The 16,904-nt window shown below is 34.0% G+C and overlaps 1 protein-coding gene across 3 annotated transcripts; it reads right to left on the reverse strand.

The window, feature by feature from the left end:
- Positions 1-705: 705 nt before the first annotated feature.
- LOC110466118 (low-density lipoprotein receptor-like) lies at positions 706-15,139 on the reverse strand. 3 transcript variants are annotated; one of them, XM_021522445.1, is made up of 19 exons: positions 14,712-15,139; positions 14,398-14,514; positions 12,819-12,944; positions 12,525-12,638; positions 12,208-12,324; positions 11,796-12,038; positions 11,250-11,372; positions 10,854-10,982; positions 10,470-10,487; positions 9,632-9,751; positions 9,265-9,399; positions 8,918-9,089; positions 8,471-8,698; positions 8,155-8,273; positions 7,662-7,943; positions 7,285-7,455; positions 5,575-5,685; positions 4,293-4,705; positions 706-4,152 (listed from the first exon to the last, which is right to left on the reverse strand). In XM_021522445.1, exons 1-19 carry the CDS (start codon positions 14,788-14,790, stop codon positions 4,117-4,119), a joined length of 2,853 nt encoding a protein of 950 aa, XP_021378120.1. In that variant the 5' UTR covers positions 14,791-15,139; the 3' UTR covers positions 706-4,116. The 3 variants fall into 3 exon arrangements, with proteins under 3 accessions (XP_021378120.1, XP_021378122.1, XP_021378123.1); XM_021522447.1 differs by lacking the exon at positions 10,470-10,487 and having other exon boundaries at positions 14,712-15,138; XM_021522448.1 differs by lacking the exon at positions 5,575-5,685 and having other exon boundaries at positions 14,712-15,134.
- Between the last annotated feature and the right edge of the window lie 1,765 nt (positions 15,140-16,904).

Genomic DNA, 16,904 nt, shown 5'->3' on the forward strand with positions numbered 1-16,904 from the left:
ACGTCACGTCATTAATATTCCAGGCCCATGTCTGTGTATTAGCATAGTACTATATAACATGACTTTGTGGAAACCCGGGGTAATAACACAAACAAAACACAACCGATCGTGTTTTGTAAACAAAACGGTTAAGCATATAATCGAAATCCACAACACCAGCTAGTTTAACCGAAATGTCTGATCTTTTGAATTCCGTAATAAAAAACAGATGTTGTGTCTTGTGACCTACTTATTACGCTCGACAATCGTGTCCTGACGAGGACAAACTAACGGGAGTTATGACCTCTGTTCCAACTGTAAAATTCTATGATGCTGCAGACAATTCAAACTACTTACGAACAAGCCATAATGTGCTGCATTTAGAGATTGTTTTATAGTGATATCTCCCAGTTGTTTTTCTGAAAAATTTGCAACATAAATATTTGAAAATTAATTAATTCTGAAATTCAAGAACAAACACGAAAATATTTTATTACACAGCGTGCATTAGGCCCATACCACGGACTTAATTCCCTGATTATTCTGATGTGAAGATAATTTCGACTCCACAAGAACTCCAAAAGTTACAAGAGTATATAATACACGAAATCAGAGACATATAATGAAGTATATAGTCGTCTTTTGACGAAATGGTTCACATCAGTGGTTCAACATACAGCTATAGTAGACTTAAGCTTCTGAAATGAAATATTAAAACACTAAAACTTTTTTTATTTATTAAGATTTTATTTTCTGTCGATTGAATTACATCATGTATTTCAAGCAACATCAACATTCAATCTGCATTTATGCACATCTTTTTTACCTATAAATACATCCATGTCCTTTCTCTATCACAATGGATGAAATATTATCATGTTGACAACCAGACACTTTCTCTCGTCTCTCAATTGATAGTATCAAACCTTCCATCATTTGTCAGCATCATTTAACCACCACAAGACTAGCCAGCCTAGTACACCTTCCAAGCTACTAAAGTTATGAAAAGTTATATGTATTTTGTTCACCTTTGGTTGATAAAGCATGGGAATGGCTATGAACTGTACGATGCGTGATACAAATGGAATGTATATAGTATATAAACATAACCAACATTGAAAAAGGGTTAATTATGTGTTTATGCACGAGATTCAATGTGGAAGTAAGAAGATCGGTTTGAAAGGCATGTTTAGACAGAGGCGTTGGAACACCTCTGTATCTGCTGGGAGAATGGATATGTACACTGAGTTGATGTGGCAGAGGAGGTGTGGTAGAGCATCCTTTTGAAGCTGAGAGGCAGTTACTGTGCTGATGTGTAGAGAACAGAAACAATGTCACCATTTCTATACCCAGTCGATTGTACTCATTTCTCTGAAATCTTTATTGATGTAGGAGAAGCAAAGACCAATCAACTTGTAGTATCTGACAATGACATGGTGAAGGGGGCGGGGGGATAAAAACTGGTTCACATCTGATAAAAGAATGAAAGGAATGATACCATCACACATGCAATCAAACTGTCTCTCCCTCTGTGGTATATTTCCTACAACCCAAACACACTTGCACATCTGATGAAAACATGAAACAACAATCATTCGGTCCATGATTACAGTACAGGATTACTATTTCCCCTTCAACAATCGCTTCATCATTTAATATAGTCCTCCATTCCTTCACTTTTGGAACAACTTTTAACAACATTCAGACTATGTACAAGCAAATTTACATAGCAACTTTGATACTTTCTCAAGCTAATATTTACATCTAACCTACTGCTTTATAATACAAAGCTTCTTGCATACACAATACGCACGCAATTTTTTTATATACAGGTTTACAACAACATTTTTACAAAATCTGACACTTTTTGAGCCCAGCTTGCATCAGGAAGCTAGTAATATTGACGTTCAATACTGATGAATTTCATGTTGATGTTTTCCCAAACAGATTTCATACATAAAAAGCTGCATGAGCTTAAAATATACTCAACATACTTGATCCAGAACAGACTTAAGCGTCGACTTTTCTTTCTACTTGTATGTTTGGCACAAAGTAAAAAAATCGTACATGATGAAGCAACATACTGTGTGATACAGCTGTAAAACCCATTTAAAATGAACAATCATCAAATTTGCATTTTGTGCAACTTCATTTTCTAACCTCATTATAGTCCACTCTATGGATGACAACAAACACTGATGTAGAATCCTTGGGTTCATTATAAACAGGTTTTACTATCTACCTGGCAACTCCCTTCAGGTATTGGTGATACCTACCACTAGATCTCTCAGGTCCACATTCTTGGTAGTACCCATTCAGACCAAATAAGCATAGCACCAAAAAAGTGCATCCATTCATACAATATTAAATATCTGTTATTGAAACTGCACAACCCAAATATCTCGAAAGATGAGCACTGCAATTTCAATCAGAGTTCTACAATCAATCACAGACTTGCATTGTCTCTTATAGGGACTTTAACATTTACTCTATAGCGTTGTAACACATCAATACACGCATTCTGTTTCAACTTTTACATTTTGACAGATTTACACCAATATATACATTCACATTTATTCGCATATGTACATAAACAAGCTAAGCACTTGGCATAATAGGCTAAATCAGTCATGAAAATACAAAGACCTTTTGCTGAGAATGATAAAGATGTTACACAATTCAACCCTATATCAAAGCAAAAATATAGTTTCACAGTTCACGCTTGCTAATAGAGCTCATCATGGTAACTAAAAATGAAAATAATAGTATGTTTATCACATTTACACAGAGAAGTTTTTGTATAATCAGAACTGAAGAAAAACATTATTAAGCAGAGATATCTAAATAAATATGACAAGAAATTAACTTTTCATAATTGCACAAAATAAAGTCAAACACATTCTCTGTAACCAGAATAAATAACAATGTGTAGCACAAATATAAATCTCCACATACACTACAGTACAAACATTCAACAAAAATAGTCACTATACATGGGAAAATATAGGAGAGAAATAAAGAGAATCCCTCCATACAAGAAATGCACCTATTCATGAAATGCTAAAGCAATCAGGATTTTTTTCAAGCACATACATTATCATGGTGGGTCAAGATACAACTGCTAGAAAAATGGTGGGGACTGAAATGCAACATTTGCATTAAATTTGATAGACTTCCCTAAAATTCCAGCTTAATTCTGAATATAATACGAGTTTTATCATTTGAATGCCTGTTTAATATGAGAAATGATCGATAGAATGAATTTATTAAAAATGCATTATTCTTAAAAACATTGTCAAAAGACAAGTATGAAATAGAGAAGGACCGTTACTTTTGAATGCACTACATATCAGATTTATTATTTTGTAACCTAGCAAGCACAAGAACGTTTGTGTGTCCAAATAAAAGTTTCAGATCAACTATCATAAGAAACAATTCAGTTTTATAACAAAATATCTTAACAAAAAAGGTATGTTGTAGGGCTTATGAGAAATTCTTGAGAAAAAAAATCCCTCTACGGAACATATATTTCAGATTCTTTGACATCCAACTCCAATGTTAAACCACAAGGTCGTGCAAGTCACACACCTTGTTGTGGTTCAGATCATAGTCTCTCTCTTTTTTAATTATTTGTCCGTGTTCCAAGGTCAGGTAAGCATCACTCATGTGTTCTGATGTTGGCTATAATGACACCTCATCATCAGTCTGTCCATATAGGTATCTACCTCGTCCCATATAGGTATCTACATCGCTGTCAAAGGCCGAAGATTACCCGATAGCTATCAGTTCAAGCACTGTTATTTCGTGCCAAACCGGATTCCCACAGAAAGTTGAACTCCCTGCCACCGCTGAAGTGGTGTTGTCTCCCAGTTTTATTCTTTTGTTTGTTCATTCAAGTAGCATTTTTGTTCAGAATACCAGTTCATGGAACTGTCATGCAATGAATTACTTGCACATGAAAATAATAGCTGCCTTGAAGAAAGTGAATGGATGACAAGTCACTTTTCACATTTTTAATGCATTTGGTGGAATTTATCCAACAATTACTGCTTTTGGAGTTGTCACGGAGCAACAATCCAATGTGTCACCAATTTGATCACAATGTGTTAAATTTGTTTCCCTATTATTGTGCTTTCATTATACCTCTGGATGTTTCGTTAGGGGTTGTAATGCCTGAAACGAGAGCAAAAGGAAATATTACTATACATTTAAAGGATAAAGAAATAAGTATTCATGAAATGAGTTTTTTTCCCCCAAATATAAAAATATATATGAGAATGTATAACAAATACAAATATGAAAGGTGTACCTACCGGATTATTACTATTGTCCCTCCTACTTTGATTATCTCGGTTGCCATATGGAATGATGAACTGGTGGTCCTCTGTTGTTTTCCTGTAGACAGGGTTGTCAAAGTTCATGCTCTTAATATTCCTGTTTGTGTAGCGCCTGTAGAAGACGAATCCTACAACTGCTATGATGATGAAGACGACGACTACTACAGCTATTACTATGCCAGCAATGAGCCCAACTTTCTCTCCGGAATCTTGTATAGAAGGAGTGCCTGCGTCAGTCTTGTTGGTTTGAGAAGTAGGAACAATAACGGTGTAGGCTCCCTGAGTCGTCATTTCTGGGACCTGAGTAGTAACAACAGGTTCTGCAGTAGTTGGTTTGGGTTTTGCCGTAGTTGGTTTTACAGAAACTGGTTTTGGTCTAGCAGTAGTAACTGTTAAAAGTAAACAATACAAAAATGTCAATACATGATTATACCAATCTTGAAATATTCTTGTATTTCTTTGTAGTTTAAATATCACATTCTTTCTTAAATTGTTACATGCTGCAAGAACATTGCAAATAATTAATATCGAGCATTCCAATTTCAGCATGCATACATATATAGTCAGTTTGCAAACTACAGCATAAACTTAATAGCTTGTGAATATTACCAGTAATATTTACAACAATTCTTATTTCAAATTAGAAAACATTAATATGACTTAACTGGCATAGACAAGTATTGAGTAAGTTATCAGTTATTATAGATACAGATGCAGTAAACTATTGGTACTACATGCAGTATTTTATCACATTACTTTTTTGTTATTCAGTGACCGTGCATTAGTTTGTACCGTTACTTATGACCAATATCAATGAAGATCTTCTAATACCACTTTTCAATGGATTGGAGGCTATGCAACTCCCCAGATGATTTAAACACATCAAGGTATGCTCATCATTATAAATGTCTGGCATGCCATAAAAAAGCGAGTTAACATTTCATGCGAGACTATGAAACTCCAAAAGATATTGTTTTAGCTTGCCGTGAATAGGCTCACTAGAATAAGAACTTTTAAGAATTGTTTCATTATATCCGACCTGAAATAGAAAATCATTATCTAGATGCTATAATGAACTTTACATGTAAACTGCAACAGTGGTAAGGTCGCCTATGCAGTTTGTAAAAAATCCAACATGCTATGCACCCAAGTTCCCATCAGAACCATTTTAAAACAGGAGCTTGAGGACATAAACAAATCCAATCACCACACTACTTCCTTACAGTCTACATTTGAATTTTGCTGAAATAGTCCTTACCATGATTTGACACAGGAACTTTATTAGGTGATTCAGTAGTTCTAGTAGCAGTAGTATTCTTAGTACTATTAGTACTAGTAGGTATAGGTGATGGAGTAGGGGTTGATATGTCTGTGAAACAAAATTAAAGGGCATGCCGTTACCGGGTTAGTATAAAACACTTCAGCAAACTTTACTACACAGCCTTCCCTTATCTTATTAATTTCATTTATGCATTCACAAATTGAAATACTGATGCAGTTTGTAGGGCCAAACTTATTTTAGTCATGCTTAATGTAAGCTTTTTATTATCAAAAAAGTTTTGCCTCAATTGAAGGCCTGGGCGCCCGTATTCATGAAACTGTTCTCATGCTCAAGCAAGCTTTCTTGTAACTCACCAGAATCATGTCAATGACCAAAAAGTTAAATTTAAATATACAAGTCTCTTCAATTTTTTTTAAAAATGATTTATAACTGGAACAAGAAATTAGACTTGAGCACAAAATCCATGCTTGAGCATGAGAATGGTTTCATGAATACGGGCCCTGATCGATGTTCCTTTGGAAGGCTAAAATTAAACTGATAAGGGAAATGCTTTGTTGCTGAAACAGTTGTGAAAACAATACAGATGAATTTGTTTTTTCCTGTTATTTTCTTCCAACGTTAACTCATCAAGCATGATCCCTTTTTCCTACTAAGTATTATGATCTACATCATGCAAGTACAAGAATGGTGGTCTTATAAATATAGCACCTTATCCTGGATACCGATATGTTGAGATAATTTTGAACTACATTTTGCATTTTTATTTCTTTAAATAAAAAATAAATTTCTTCACATGTTTCTTTTTCATGTGTCCCTTTAAATCTCTTCAAGATCAGGTAACAAATTCCAATGTATTGTCTTTCAAAAGGCTAGCAAGAGAATAAAACCTTAGCAGTCAGGAGTACAAGCTTTGCTGAGTACACAAAAACTAGCACTACAAAGGTATTGATAGGTGTGATGAGGTTCCCAACATTAGCCAAGATTCAAACTTTAACGGGCACAAATAATTGTTCTTTATAACATTTCTTGGTGTTCAACCATAAAACCGGATGCAGTAAAAACTTCTACACATAACAATGATTTAATGACTTTACTTATTAAGGCAGTTCTCAATATGAAAATAGTATCTAGGGGAAGGAGGCCCTTATAATTTTACAATAGAAAAGAAGTGCCTCCCTGTCCCCTTCTGTATATGAACAGACTTCCAACTGGTTTAGCAAATGACTATTTCAACTTTTTAAGGTCACATTAAGTATTTGAATCTTGGCTATTAAATCAAAAAGTTAAGAAACAGATGATCTCATGAACTTCCTGTGTTATCAATGTTTCTTTATTACCATTGATCTTACTAGTTTGGAGATTGTTGATATGATTGAAAAATCACTCATTTCCATTCCCCTCTCAAGTTCATATGACCTTGAAAAATGCACACCACTTTAACATAACAGAATCAATGACAAACTATTTTTGCAACTGTCATACATGGTTAAATACTTGTCGTTCAATGTCGAAAAAATAAAATTCAATCTAAAACCAGTAATTAAATATCATTATACAAGAACAAAAGGTTGATTCGAATTTCAATAATCAAGTTGCAAAATTAATTTCATTAATCAAAGTTAGTTCAAAGTTCCGGAATAAATATCAACAAGCATCTAAAACTAAACATAAATTCTTTGTACTTACCAACAATATCTGGCACACATGTCTTTTGGTCAGAATCAAGTTTATAGTTATTGCGACAAACACAACTGAATCCATTCGTCTTATCAGAATCGTCCGTCACATTGTTTCCCTGAGGAGATGGGAGGCAGAAATCACTGCACTGTCCATTGTTGTTGCCACAATGATTGGTGCCTGAAGAAAATAAAATATGATGTGTTAAATGACAAATTTATTATCAAAGGATTAAAAAGTGTTTGTTTTTGCAATGTTTCATGGGGATACATTTTAATTTATTGTACCAGTCATAGATAGAATAAAAGGCATTTTTTGTCATGGGGTCGAGTAATTTTGTTCACTGAACAATGTCAATTAAAATACAAAATTTTGACAAAGCTTACCATTTTTCTGTACATTTTCATGGTAGAAATGAATATCCATGGGGGAGTGAAGGCCAATAGCAACTTGGTGGTATCCGTCGCCCCTGAACTTGTTCACTGTACGAATGGACTCAGCTTTCCAGTCAGTCCAGTACAGGTCATCCTCGAACACGGTAATTGCAAATGGATGAATGATGCTTTGGGCATCATGAAGAACTGTATAGGGGGATCCACCATTAGTATCAACAGACCTGATCAACTTTAACTTGGCATCTATCCAAAACAGGCGATGATCAACGTAATCTGAAAATACCACAATATATATGCAAAATTATATATAGTGTACAAAATGTTCAATTTATTCAGTGTACACTAAATTAACCTCAATAAAGCTATACTCATTGTTTTCTCATATGATGTGAAATTAAAAAGTATCTATTACATGTACATTACTTGTTAATCACAAATACCTTTGACAAAGTCAAAAAGATAATTTGCACGCCTCATTGCTTACCAATTGTAAGACCATTTGGCCACTCAATGCCTTCTTGAACAATAACACTCTGGTGTTTTCCGTTAAGTCCACAACGAGAAATCATAGGCTTCTTTCCCCAGTCGGTCCAGTACATCCATCTACAAGTAGAACAATCAAAACAAATTGTTAATTCATTTTGTCCAAACAGATCTGAAATGAACTCAATCGATGCATAATTTTCATTTTTCTACAAAGATTTTAGTGCAAATCTTCAAATAAAAGTTATGAAATGTAACAATCTTTATTGCCCTGCCTATGGTTACAATATTAATAAGCTAGAAAGTATGATACATACCCTGCCAATGGATCAACAACAATGGCACGTGGTTCATCCAAACCTTTTGTGACAAGGTTTCTGCGCTTTTGGCCATCATAGCTCATTACTTCAATTTTGTCAAACTTGGCATCGGTCCAATACACATGGTTGTATATCCAGTCCACAGCAATGCCATCTGGGGTCTTCACATTATCAGATACAATGACCTGCTCATCAACTGCAGAACCATTGGCTGTTTTCCTCGCACTGTAAAATTCAAAAATTGGACATTTAACTATATTTTATTTTTATTATGTCATATTATAATCTCAACTTTTGATACAGATATAATTAAAGAAAATTTTGAATAAAGAAATATAGTAAAATGATTGGATCATAAATGAATATCCTATATCCCAAATGATTGTGGAGAAAATGGTTTAGGATTCAAAAGTCACCAACGGCAAGGTTACAAAAAAAGCTTACCGGAAGATCTGTTCTTTGGTGATGTCAGTCCAAAAGAGGTAGCCATCATTATAGTCAAAGTCTACTGCCACAGCACTGGTCAGGTCCTCGAGAACAGTCTGCTCCCACCATGTGTCTACTTGCAATGTACGGATGTCAAAGCGGTTGGCCACCAACAGATGAGGACGTATACCTGTCAAAGTAAAGGAAATTTTACAACTCGACATCATTATTTAATACATTTTGAGGAAAACCAAGCACAAAATATAAAAGGATTACTTTTCAATATCCAGGTGAACATTGCTTAGATGAAAAGAATATATTTTCTGTTATGTGGAATATTTATCTTGTATAGTTTTGATGCTTACCATTTACACGACAGAATCCATGGGGATCTAGAGTGTATCCTTCAATACAGCTACACTTGTACCCTCCTTTGTGGTTTTGGCAGCCCTGGGAACACACCGTCTGTTTCCCATCCTCAGGTTTACACTCATTAACATCTGTAAAATTACACAATTCAGTACATTTCCCAAAATTTATCCTAATTTCTATCTTCACAAATATATAAAAAGAACCATATTTTTTTGTAAAATTGTTTCCTTCTCTATCTTTTTACATTGTAGCTTTTGGAAATTCCTGCTATATTCATCAAGTCACTTAATAATATTTCAATTTTTATGAACATCTACTGAGCATGATGCAAAATTTTACAATTCAGTAATGTCAAATTACCTTCGCAGAAGTTGTTTCCAACTAATCTGTATCCATCAAAACATTCACAACGGAACTCATTACGGAACATCTTGACACACTTTTGAGCACATCCACCATTATGCTCCAGACATGGATCAACTGAAATTAAGATTTTAAAGTTGATAGATACAAGTCAATCAAACTAATCTTCTGTAAATGATGAATCCAAAATTCTGCGACAAAATAGATTTCTATTTTTTTTTTAAAAGGTATTACAAAATGGTGTCTTTGGACTACTGAAATGTGTTCCGATTTTTCTCTTTGGTTAAAGACATTAATTTATGTTTCTGTATCTTGCTTTGGTAAGTTACATTGTCAGTGTAACAAAAGTTTTCAGAAAAACTGTATGACATTATTTTACAACAACTATATTAAATTCATTCACATTTTATAAGAAAAAAGGCCTAAACATCCTACTTCAGAGCCTTATATGTCTGCTCCTAACATAAGTACATAAAAAGATACAGATGCAAATGAAAATAAAACTTTCGGGCATTCCTGGATTATACTGGGTTAAAAAACACGTCTTTAAGTAAAACGGACTTAAAACAGAATTTAATTGTACATAAAAAAATAAAAGACAAAGGATGGGTGTTGGGGAGTAATTAGACATCGTAAAACTTTGCTTGATTTTTATCTGCATATAAATAAAATTCAAACAACCAACTAGTAATTATTAATAAACAAACAAAAAATCAAATTTTGCAACAATAAAATTACACTACGCAAAATACATCCAAATAATATTTTTGTCCACAACATCTACTACTCTAGTAACAGTACAACAGTAGAACACTATTCTCTTGATCAAACCTACCAGAAGACTCGGTTGGTTCTTCATGCAGAAGCATTAAAACAAACAACAATAAATAATGTACTTTCAATATCATATGTTCAGTGATGCTTATGATATCTGGATTTTATAGTCTCACATGAACTGACTTCATTAGTTCATTCGTAATGTGCAAGTTGTCAACTTGAGAAATTTTGTCAGTCAATACAAAATTGATATATATAAATTTAGCGAGTGCCTTGCCCTATAAACCATGATTTTTTTTTAGAGATATGTGAAACAACAATAAAGCAGGTAGAGACCCATACATGAAGACTAGTTGAATCACTGTTTTTCATATTATTGTCACATAATCCTGAAATTTGACAAGGTTATTAACAGACTGACATTTTGACATCTATAACTCACCTCCAGTTGTACATTTCCGCTCATCTTCATCATTCAAACAGTCTATATGTCCATCACACACTTTCTCTGCAGGGAGACACTGAAACCCGGTTTCAGTTTGGCAACTAAACTGAGTCGTGTTGTCACAGGCTAAAAAAGTTTAAGTAGATAATGTCATGACAAACATGACAATGTGTTCAAAGAGGTACCACGTCCAATAATTTTATTTGGATTTTTTATCGTTTTTTTTTTTAAACAATATGACAATAGGGAGCAAATGAATCTTCTTGTACTGGACCAGCTTGAATCCATTCAATATCCAATATCTGGGCTGAATTTAACATGCAATTAAATCACTGAATTAAAGATTTGCCAATACATTTGTGATTATAAATGTTGAAAAATAAAATTACTTACTCTTTTGACAGTTTGCTTCATCAGATGCATCGGCACATTCATTTTCTCCATCACATCGCAAAATACTGTTGATACACTGATTGTTGTCACATTTGAACTCGTTACTGGCACAAGTGCGAGTACCTTGAAGTAGAGAAAGAAACCTTTCAAATGTGGAGTTCTTTTTTTCTATTTCAGAAGATGAAATTCTTTTTGCCATTACAATTTTATTCATATTATATCCTTACTAGTAAATAACACAGGGAATTAAATAGACAATGGAATGAATACCTTACTGTATATATACCAATACGGTATATCTAAAATCTGTGATAAGATTGTACACCACACGGTCGCTGATAAATTGGCAACATTTCAAATTTAAAACCATTCACACCGGTATTGATGTATTGATAAGTGACTTGTGTACAAGACTATAAGTGGTTCAGTAGGTCAAATATGTTGAAACTATTGTACTAAATTATGGACTCTATATAACTTCTGAACAACACTATTACTTAATATTCATTTAGAATACACGAGACAGAAAAGGTTTGTTAAACTTACAGTTGACTTCGTCAGATTCGTCAAAACAATCATTGTCGCCATCACAGCGCCAGGACAGGTGAATACACTGGTCAGAGGTAGCACAATTCCACTCTTCAATTTCGCAATTTGGTACAAGGCTATCACAGCGAAACTCATCGCTGTGATCGTCACAGTCATGATCACCATCACAATGCCAGTTTTCAGGTAGACATTGAGAATTGTTGCATTTAAAATGGTCACCAGAGCATTCTTCAACTGGAGCTGAAATAAAGCACATATCCCAATAAAATGTATCCACATTACACAACATGATTATAAATATCAACTTAGAAACTTCTGAAATAAACTCAATTTACTTGTTTTTGTCATTAAATCTTATACGCAACAATTTAGAAAAAAAACATCATTCATAGGAAAAAACTTAACTTACAACAATCAATTTCATCACTTCCATCTCGACAGTCAGTGTCCCCATCGCAACGCCAATTTCCAGCAACACATTGGTGATCTGTACATTGGAACTCCGAGCTGGAACAGGTCTTGGCAGCTAAGAAATGCAACAGTTAATTATGTACTACACATAAAATTACATATCATTACAGGAATTTGATCACCGATTACTAATTTCAAGCTACTCCAGAAAAGCACGATACATTTCTTAATAAAGAAATATTTAAGATGAACGCATTTTTTTTAAAAATGATATCGCTAAATTCTTTACAAATGTCAAAAGCTGCCAACACTTACAACAGGTCTGTTCATCACGGCCATCAGAACAGTCGCTCATTTCATCGCACACCCACAAGCTAGGAATGCATTTCCCATCACCACAACTAAACTCATCATCTTTGCATGGGTTTGCTGAGGGGAAAAAATATCATAGTATGTAGACAGTGGTAATTTATAAATTCTGAACATTGAAATGATTTCTTTCTTCCCTATCAAAAAATTTAAAACTATTGATTTTAAAAAGTTTCACAATTTTTAATACTAGGCTATTGAGTATATCTCAAAACATTTTAATACTAGAAAGCCATTTACCACAAGTTTCAACAGTTTCATCTAGTCCGTTTGGGCAATCTGCATCCTGGTCACATTTCCAGCTGATAGGTATACACAATGTGTTGTTTCCACAGTTGAATTCTTCAGATTTGCAAGCTTTATACTCTGTAAGTTGAATGGATAACATGATATCATAAGTTCTGTACTTTCATAATTTTATTTCAATCCCCAGAATTATATCTGTTAATTGTGAATGGCATTCTTATTTGTATGATTGTGTATTGATAATTATTTATAATTATATTAAATGGAATCTATTGGATCATAAAAAAGTGGGTTTCCTTTAAAGACATAATAGATTAACAAATCCATATTATATATTAAAATTAGTCTTGAAGATATAAACTTTTTTATTACAGTCAATTACAATATTGGATTCGGACCATTGCCCTCCACCCTAATTTTGAATCTAAGTGACAAGCACTGAAAATTGTTGTAGGGGTCTATGCTATACTTCACAAGTCCCTTTGAAAAATAAGGACAAGCCAGGCTGATTAAAAAATTGATCAAAAGGCATTAACATTTAGTTTTAATTTTCCATTTAGTGAACTATTAAAATCATATTTCTTTTTGTTTTAAACAAATGTGATATCATTTGAGAACATAATCCAATATTATTAAATCAATATATGCATGTATACAATCAGTATGTATCGAGCATGGATGCGTCAAATAAGGATCAATCTCAATAATATATTTTAGATTTGGACATGGAGGCATTATGTTCCCTCCTACATCCATCAATTAAATGACTCATACTATAAATAATTACAACCATGATCATCATGATGATGCAACTCAAAAATCAAATTTGATATTGTAATGTCTACTAGCATATTGTTAGTTATTAACCCACTATTCAAATTCACTTAAATCGGAGTACTGAAAATTTATTATGCAGAATAAAAGGCAGAGAACCCCCAGACAACCTCAAATATTGTGTGGGTGTATTGTATTCCAAGACATCAATATTATGTTTCGTGTCACGATGTTTTGCACACAACCATGTTTTTTCCTCAATTTACTAAAATATATTAGATGTTACTTGATCGATGCTGATTCTTTTCAATAGTTAGAAACGTTGAATACGAAGTTTCGGCAAACATATATTGTAACCTTAGCATTTGTCGGGAATTCGAAGCATTTGACCTACTGTGTAACTTCCCGTCACCCATGACAGCACACTGGTGTGTCAGTTCAAGCGATTTTCATTGGCGGATATTTCTCAACTGACCTCAGCTGATGCAGTTTCAACCAATCAGATAAACGTAAGGTCATACACGCATACGTGTGTTGCCTCATGGGGACAATAACACACGTAGCTTATAATTTTGTATTTTGATCAATTTATGAGGGCGTGAATAAATAAAAACACTTCCTCTATAATCTAATTTATATGGTGCATCTTGGTCTTGGTAAAATGTCTTTTTTTTACGACGATGACAATGTCTAATTGAAGCAAAAGACAACGCAGTGCCAATGCAGCAGAGGCTGACAAGTTCTAAATTGTAGGTTATCATGGTCGTCAAATAAGAATATATACTGTATGTTAACTCACCACAACCGAGTTCGTCGGCATGGCTTTCTTGACAGTCGTACGTTCCGTCACATTTCCAATCCATAGAAATACAAATGTTGTTGCCACAGTGAAATCGGTCTTTAGGACATGGGTTACCTGTGAAAATAAGAATATTATACATTTCAGAAATCTGTATCAAACAAAATCTAATGTGTAAAAAAACAAAACCTAACAAAAACCAAATTTGAATGTTTCAAGAAACATGATCTGAAAACATGCCGTACCGGCCGGCATGTAACCGGTTGCATTTCATGATTTGCACACAACATGTTTCGTGTTTTTTAACAACTTACCGTCTTCTGAAGCATATGCTACTCTTGAAATAACCAGAAGAAATGTTAATAGTCCCACTCGCCAGCAAAAGTACTTCATTTTTCTAACCCTTTTCAGAATTTAACGGATTTTTCTAGCGAACTGGTTTTGGAATATACAGCCTCCCTGCTCACACAGTAGGTCACTCCCTTGTCGTATATGTAGCAACGGTTGATGGAATGGCAACGATGTGGGGTGATCTAGAAACTGAACGGCGCTGTTGTATCAATTAAACAAGCCGTTTCAAAATATAAGTGATCATCTATTTTCAGTCCATCTACATTATTTGCAGTAAAATATTTCCCATACGAATAAATACTAAAATCACCGATCACAATTCACACTGAACCTTCCTTTTCGACAGTTGGCTATGCTCTATTGGTATAAAACATGGGAAGGTTACCAAACTCTGCACCCTCATGAATATTCATTATCTTGGTCAGGCCATACATGACACGATATCATAGGCTGTTCTCGATGTACGTAGGGAGAGGTTCTCATGGGTTGTTATAGCCTGATTTCGAAACATGGGGTTTATGAATGGTCATTTGTTTATTCATCATAGTGTGCTGTTCAGGTGTTATTAAAATATAAACGTGCCAGATGTTTTTTTAGTTTAACATCGGCGTGGTCAGGTAGACCGACTACTGGATGATGTCGGTAAGGCATGTCTATGGGTAGGGTTCACGGAGTACAAATTACAGTTGTTGGGTGGGTTTTAAAATTGAAACTATTTAAGCACCTGACAGTTTAAAATTTGTTTGAATCTACTGTATGGATAAGAAACTCTCGGGTATTCCAAAATTGGAGGGAAAATGCTGACTGTTTCATTACTTCTTAAACTCTTTTAACAAGTAATGTAGGGTAGTTCTAAGTCTACTTATCAGCAGAAGTAATTTAAATTGTACTTTCAATGTTTCGTGTTTTTTGTTGTTGTTTTTTGTGTATTTATAAAACAAAGTCGGCGACTGAAAAAAAGATATTATACGCATATAGTGGGTATATTAAACGCCTTAAATATTAAACCACGCAAAAATTAAGATTCTATCCTAATCCGTGGTTAAACTTTTATATGATCGACCAAAAACTGACCAACACTATCTATGATCAATCACACACTGACCAATGAAAAAAATGATCGGTCACACTCTAATGATATCTATCAATGTTTTATCTAGTTATATTGATATTTTTCACATTGCGAATCAGTCGATGTCACACGGAATAGTATGATGACGTCACGAGTTCTCTGCAAAAGATGAGTGCTTCTGATAAAAACATAACTGGTAAAATGTTCCCATTTAGGACCCTAGCTTTAGGTAATATCATTTCGAACTCGTTCATAGTACATGAACGCGTTTTATCAGGAAAAAATAGACGGCTGATAATTTTCCCTGACTTTTGTTTTAATATATATATTTGTATATAATAAAATAAATAGATAAGTTGCGTGTCCCATTCAGTTCATTTTATGTTAAGATATGACAAGTTCTGGACTCAAATCATGTACTGTGCTGCAAAGCTAGAGACAAAAGATTCCTGGACTACGTCATTGGGATATATATGGCCTATATTGTTTTCGTTTTTATACGTGATAAAGCTTGCAAATTAAAGGATTTTTTTCTTTCCGTTTTTCCTTTTTAAATAATTGAACATGCGTAAATATTCATGTGATCCGATCAAAGATTAATCATATCATGGCCATTTGATATCGAATAAATTAAAATTGACTCTATATCGAATTATATTGTGTCGTGATTATGTCATCAAAAAAACAATAAAACCACCTTATTCAATATCTAGCATACAGATTTCAGACTAAAAAGTATTTGAAACTAGCACCTCTGATTCTAAACAAGGAAAATGAAGAAATTTTAGTACACTGACTCCTTTGAGCCCCACCCTACAGCCCTTGGGGGTATGGCTGGCTCAAAATTTTCAAAGTATCAAACTCAATCAACTCATGGTTGTAATTCCAATCAAGTTATTAACATGTAATATTCAAAGTATCATTTGCCATTATAAACCATAATAAATTTTGCCCCCCCCCCTCCCTCCTTCCCCAGGGGGTAAACGTGAGACCCTAGGGTCATAAACCTTAAGACCCTTCCATCTATGAAGAGTATTTGATTCTACCATATCTGGGTCTTGAGAAGAAGATTTTTGAAATTTCA

This window comes from Mizuhopecten yessoensis, unplaced genomic scaffold (assembly GCF_002113885.1).
Source record: "Mizuhopecten yessoensis strain PY_sf001 unplaced genomic scaffold, ASM211388v2 scaffold11117, whole genome shotgun sequence".
NCBI lineage: Eukaryota > Metazoa > Mollusca > Bivalvia > Pectinida > Pectinidae > Mizuhopecten > Mizuhopecten yessoensis.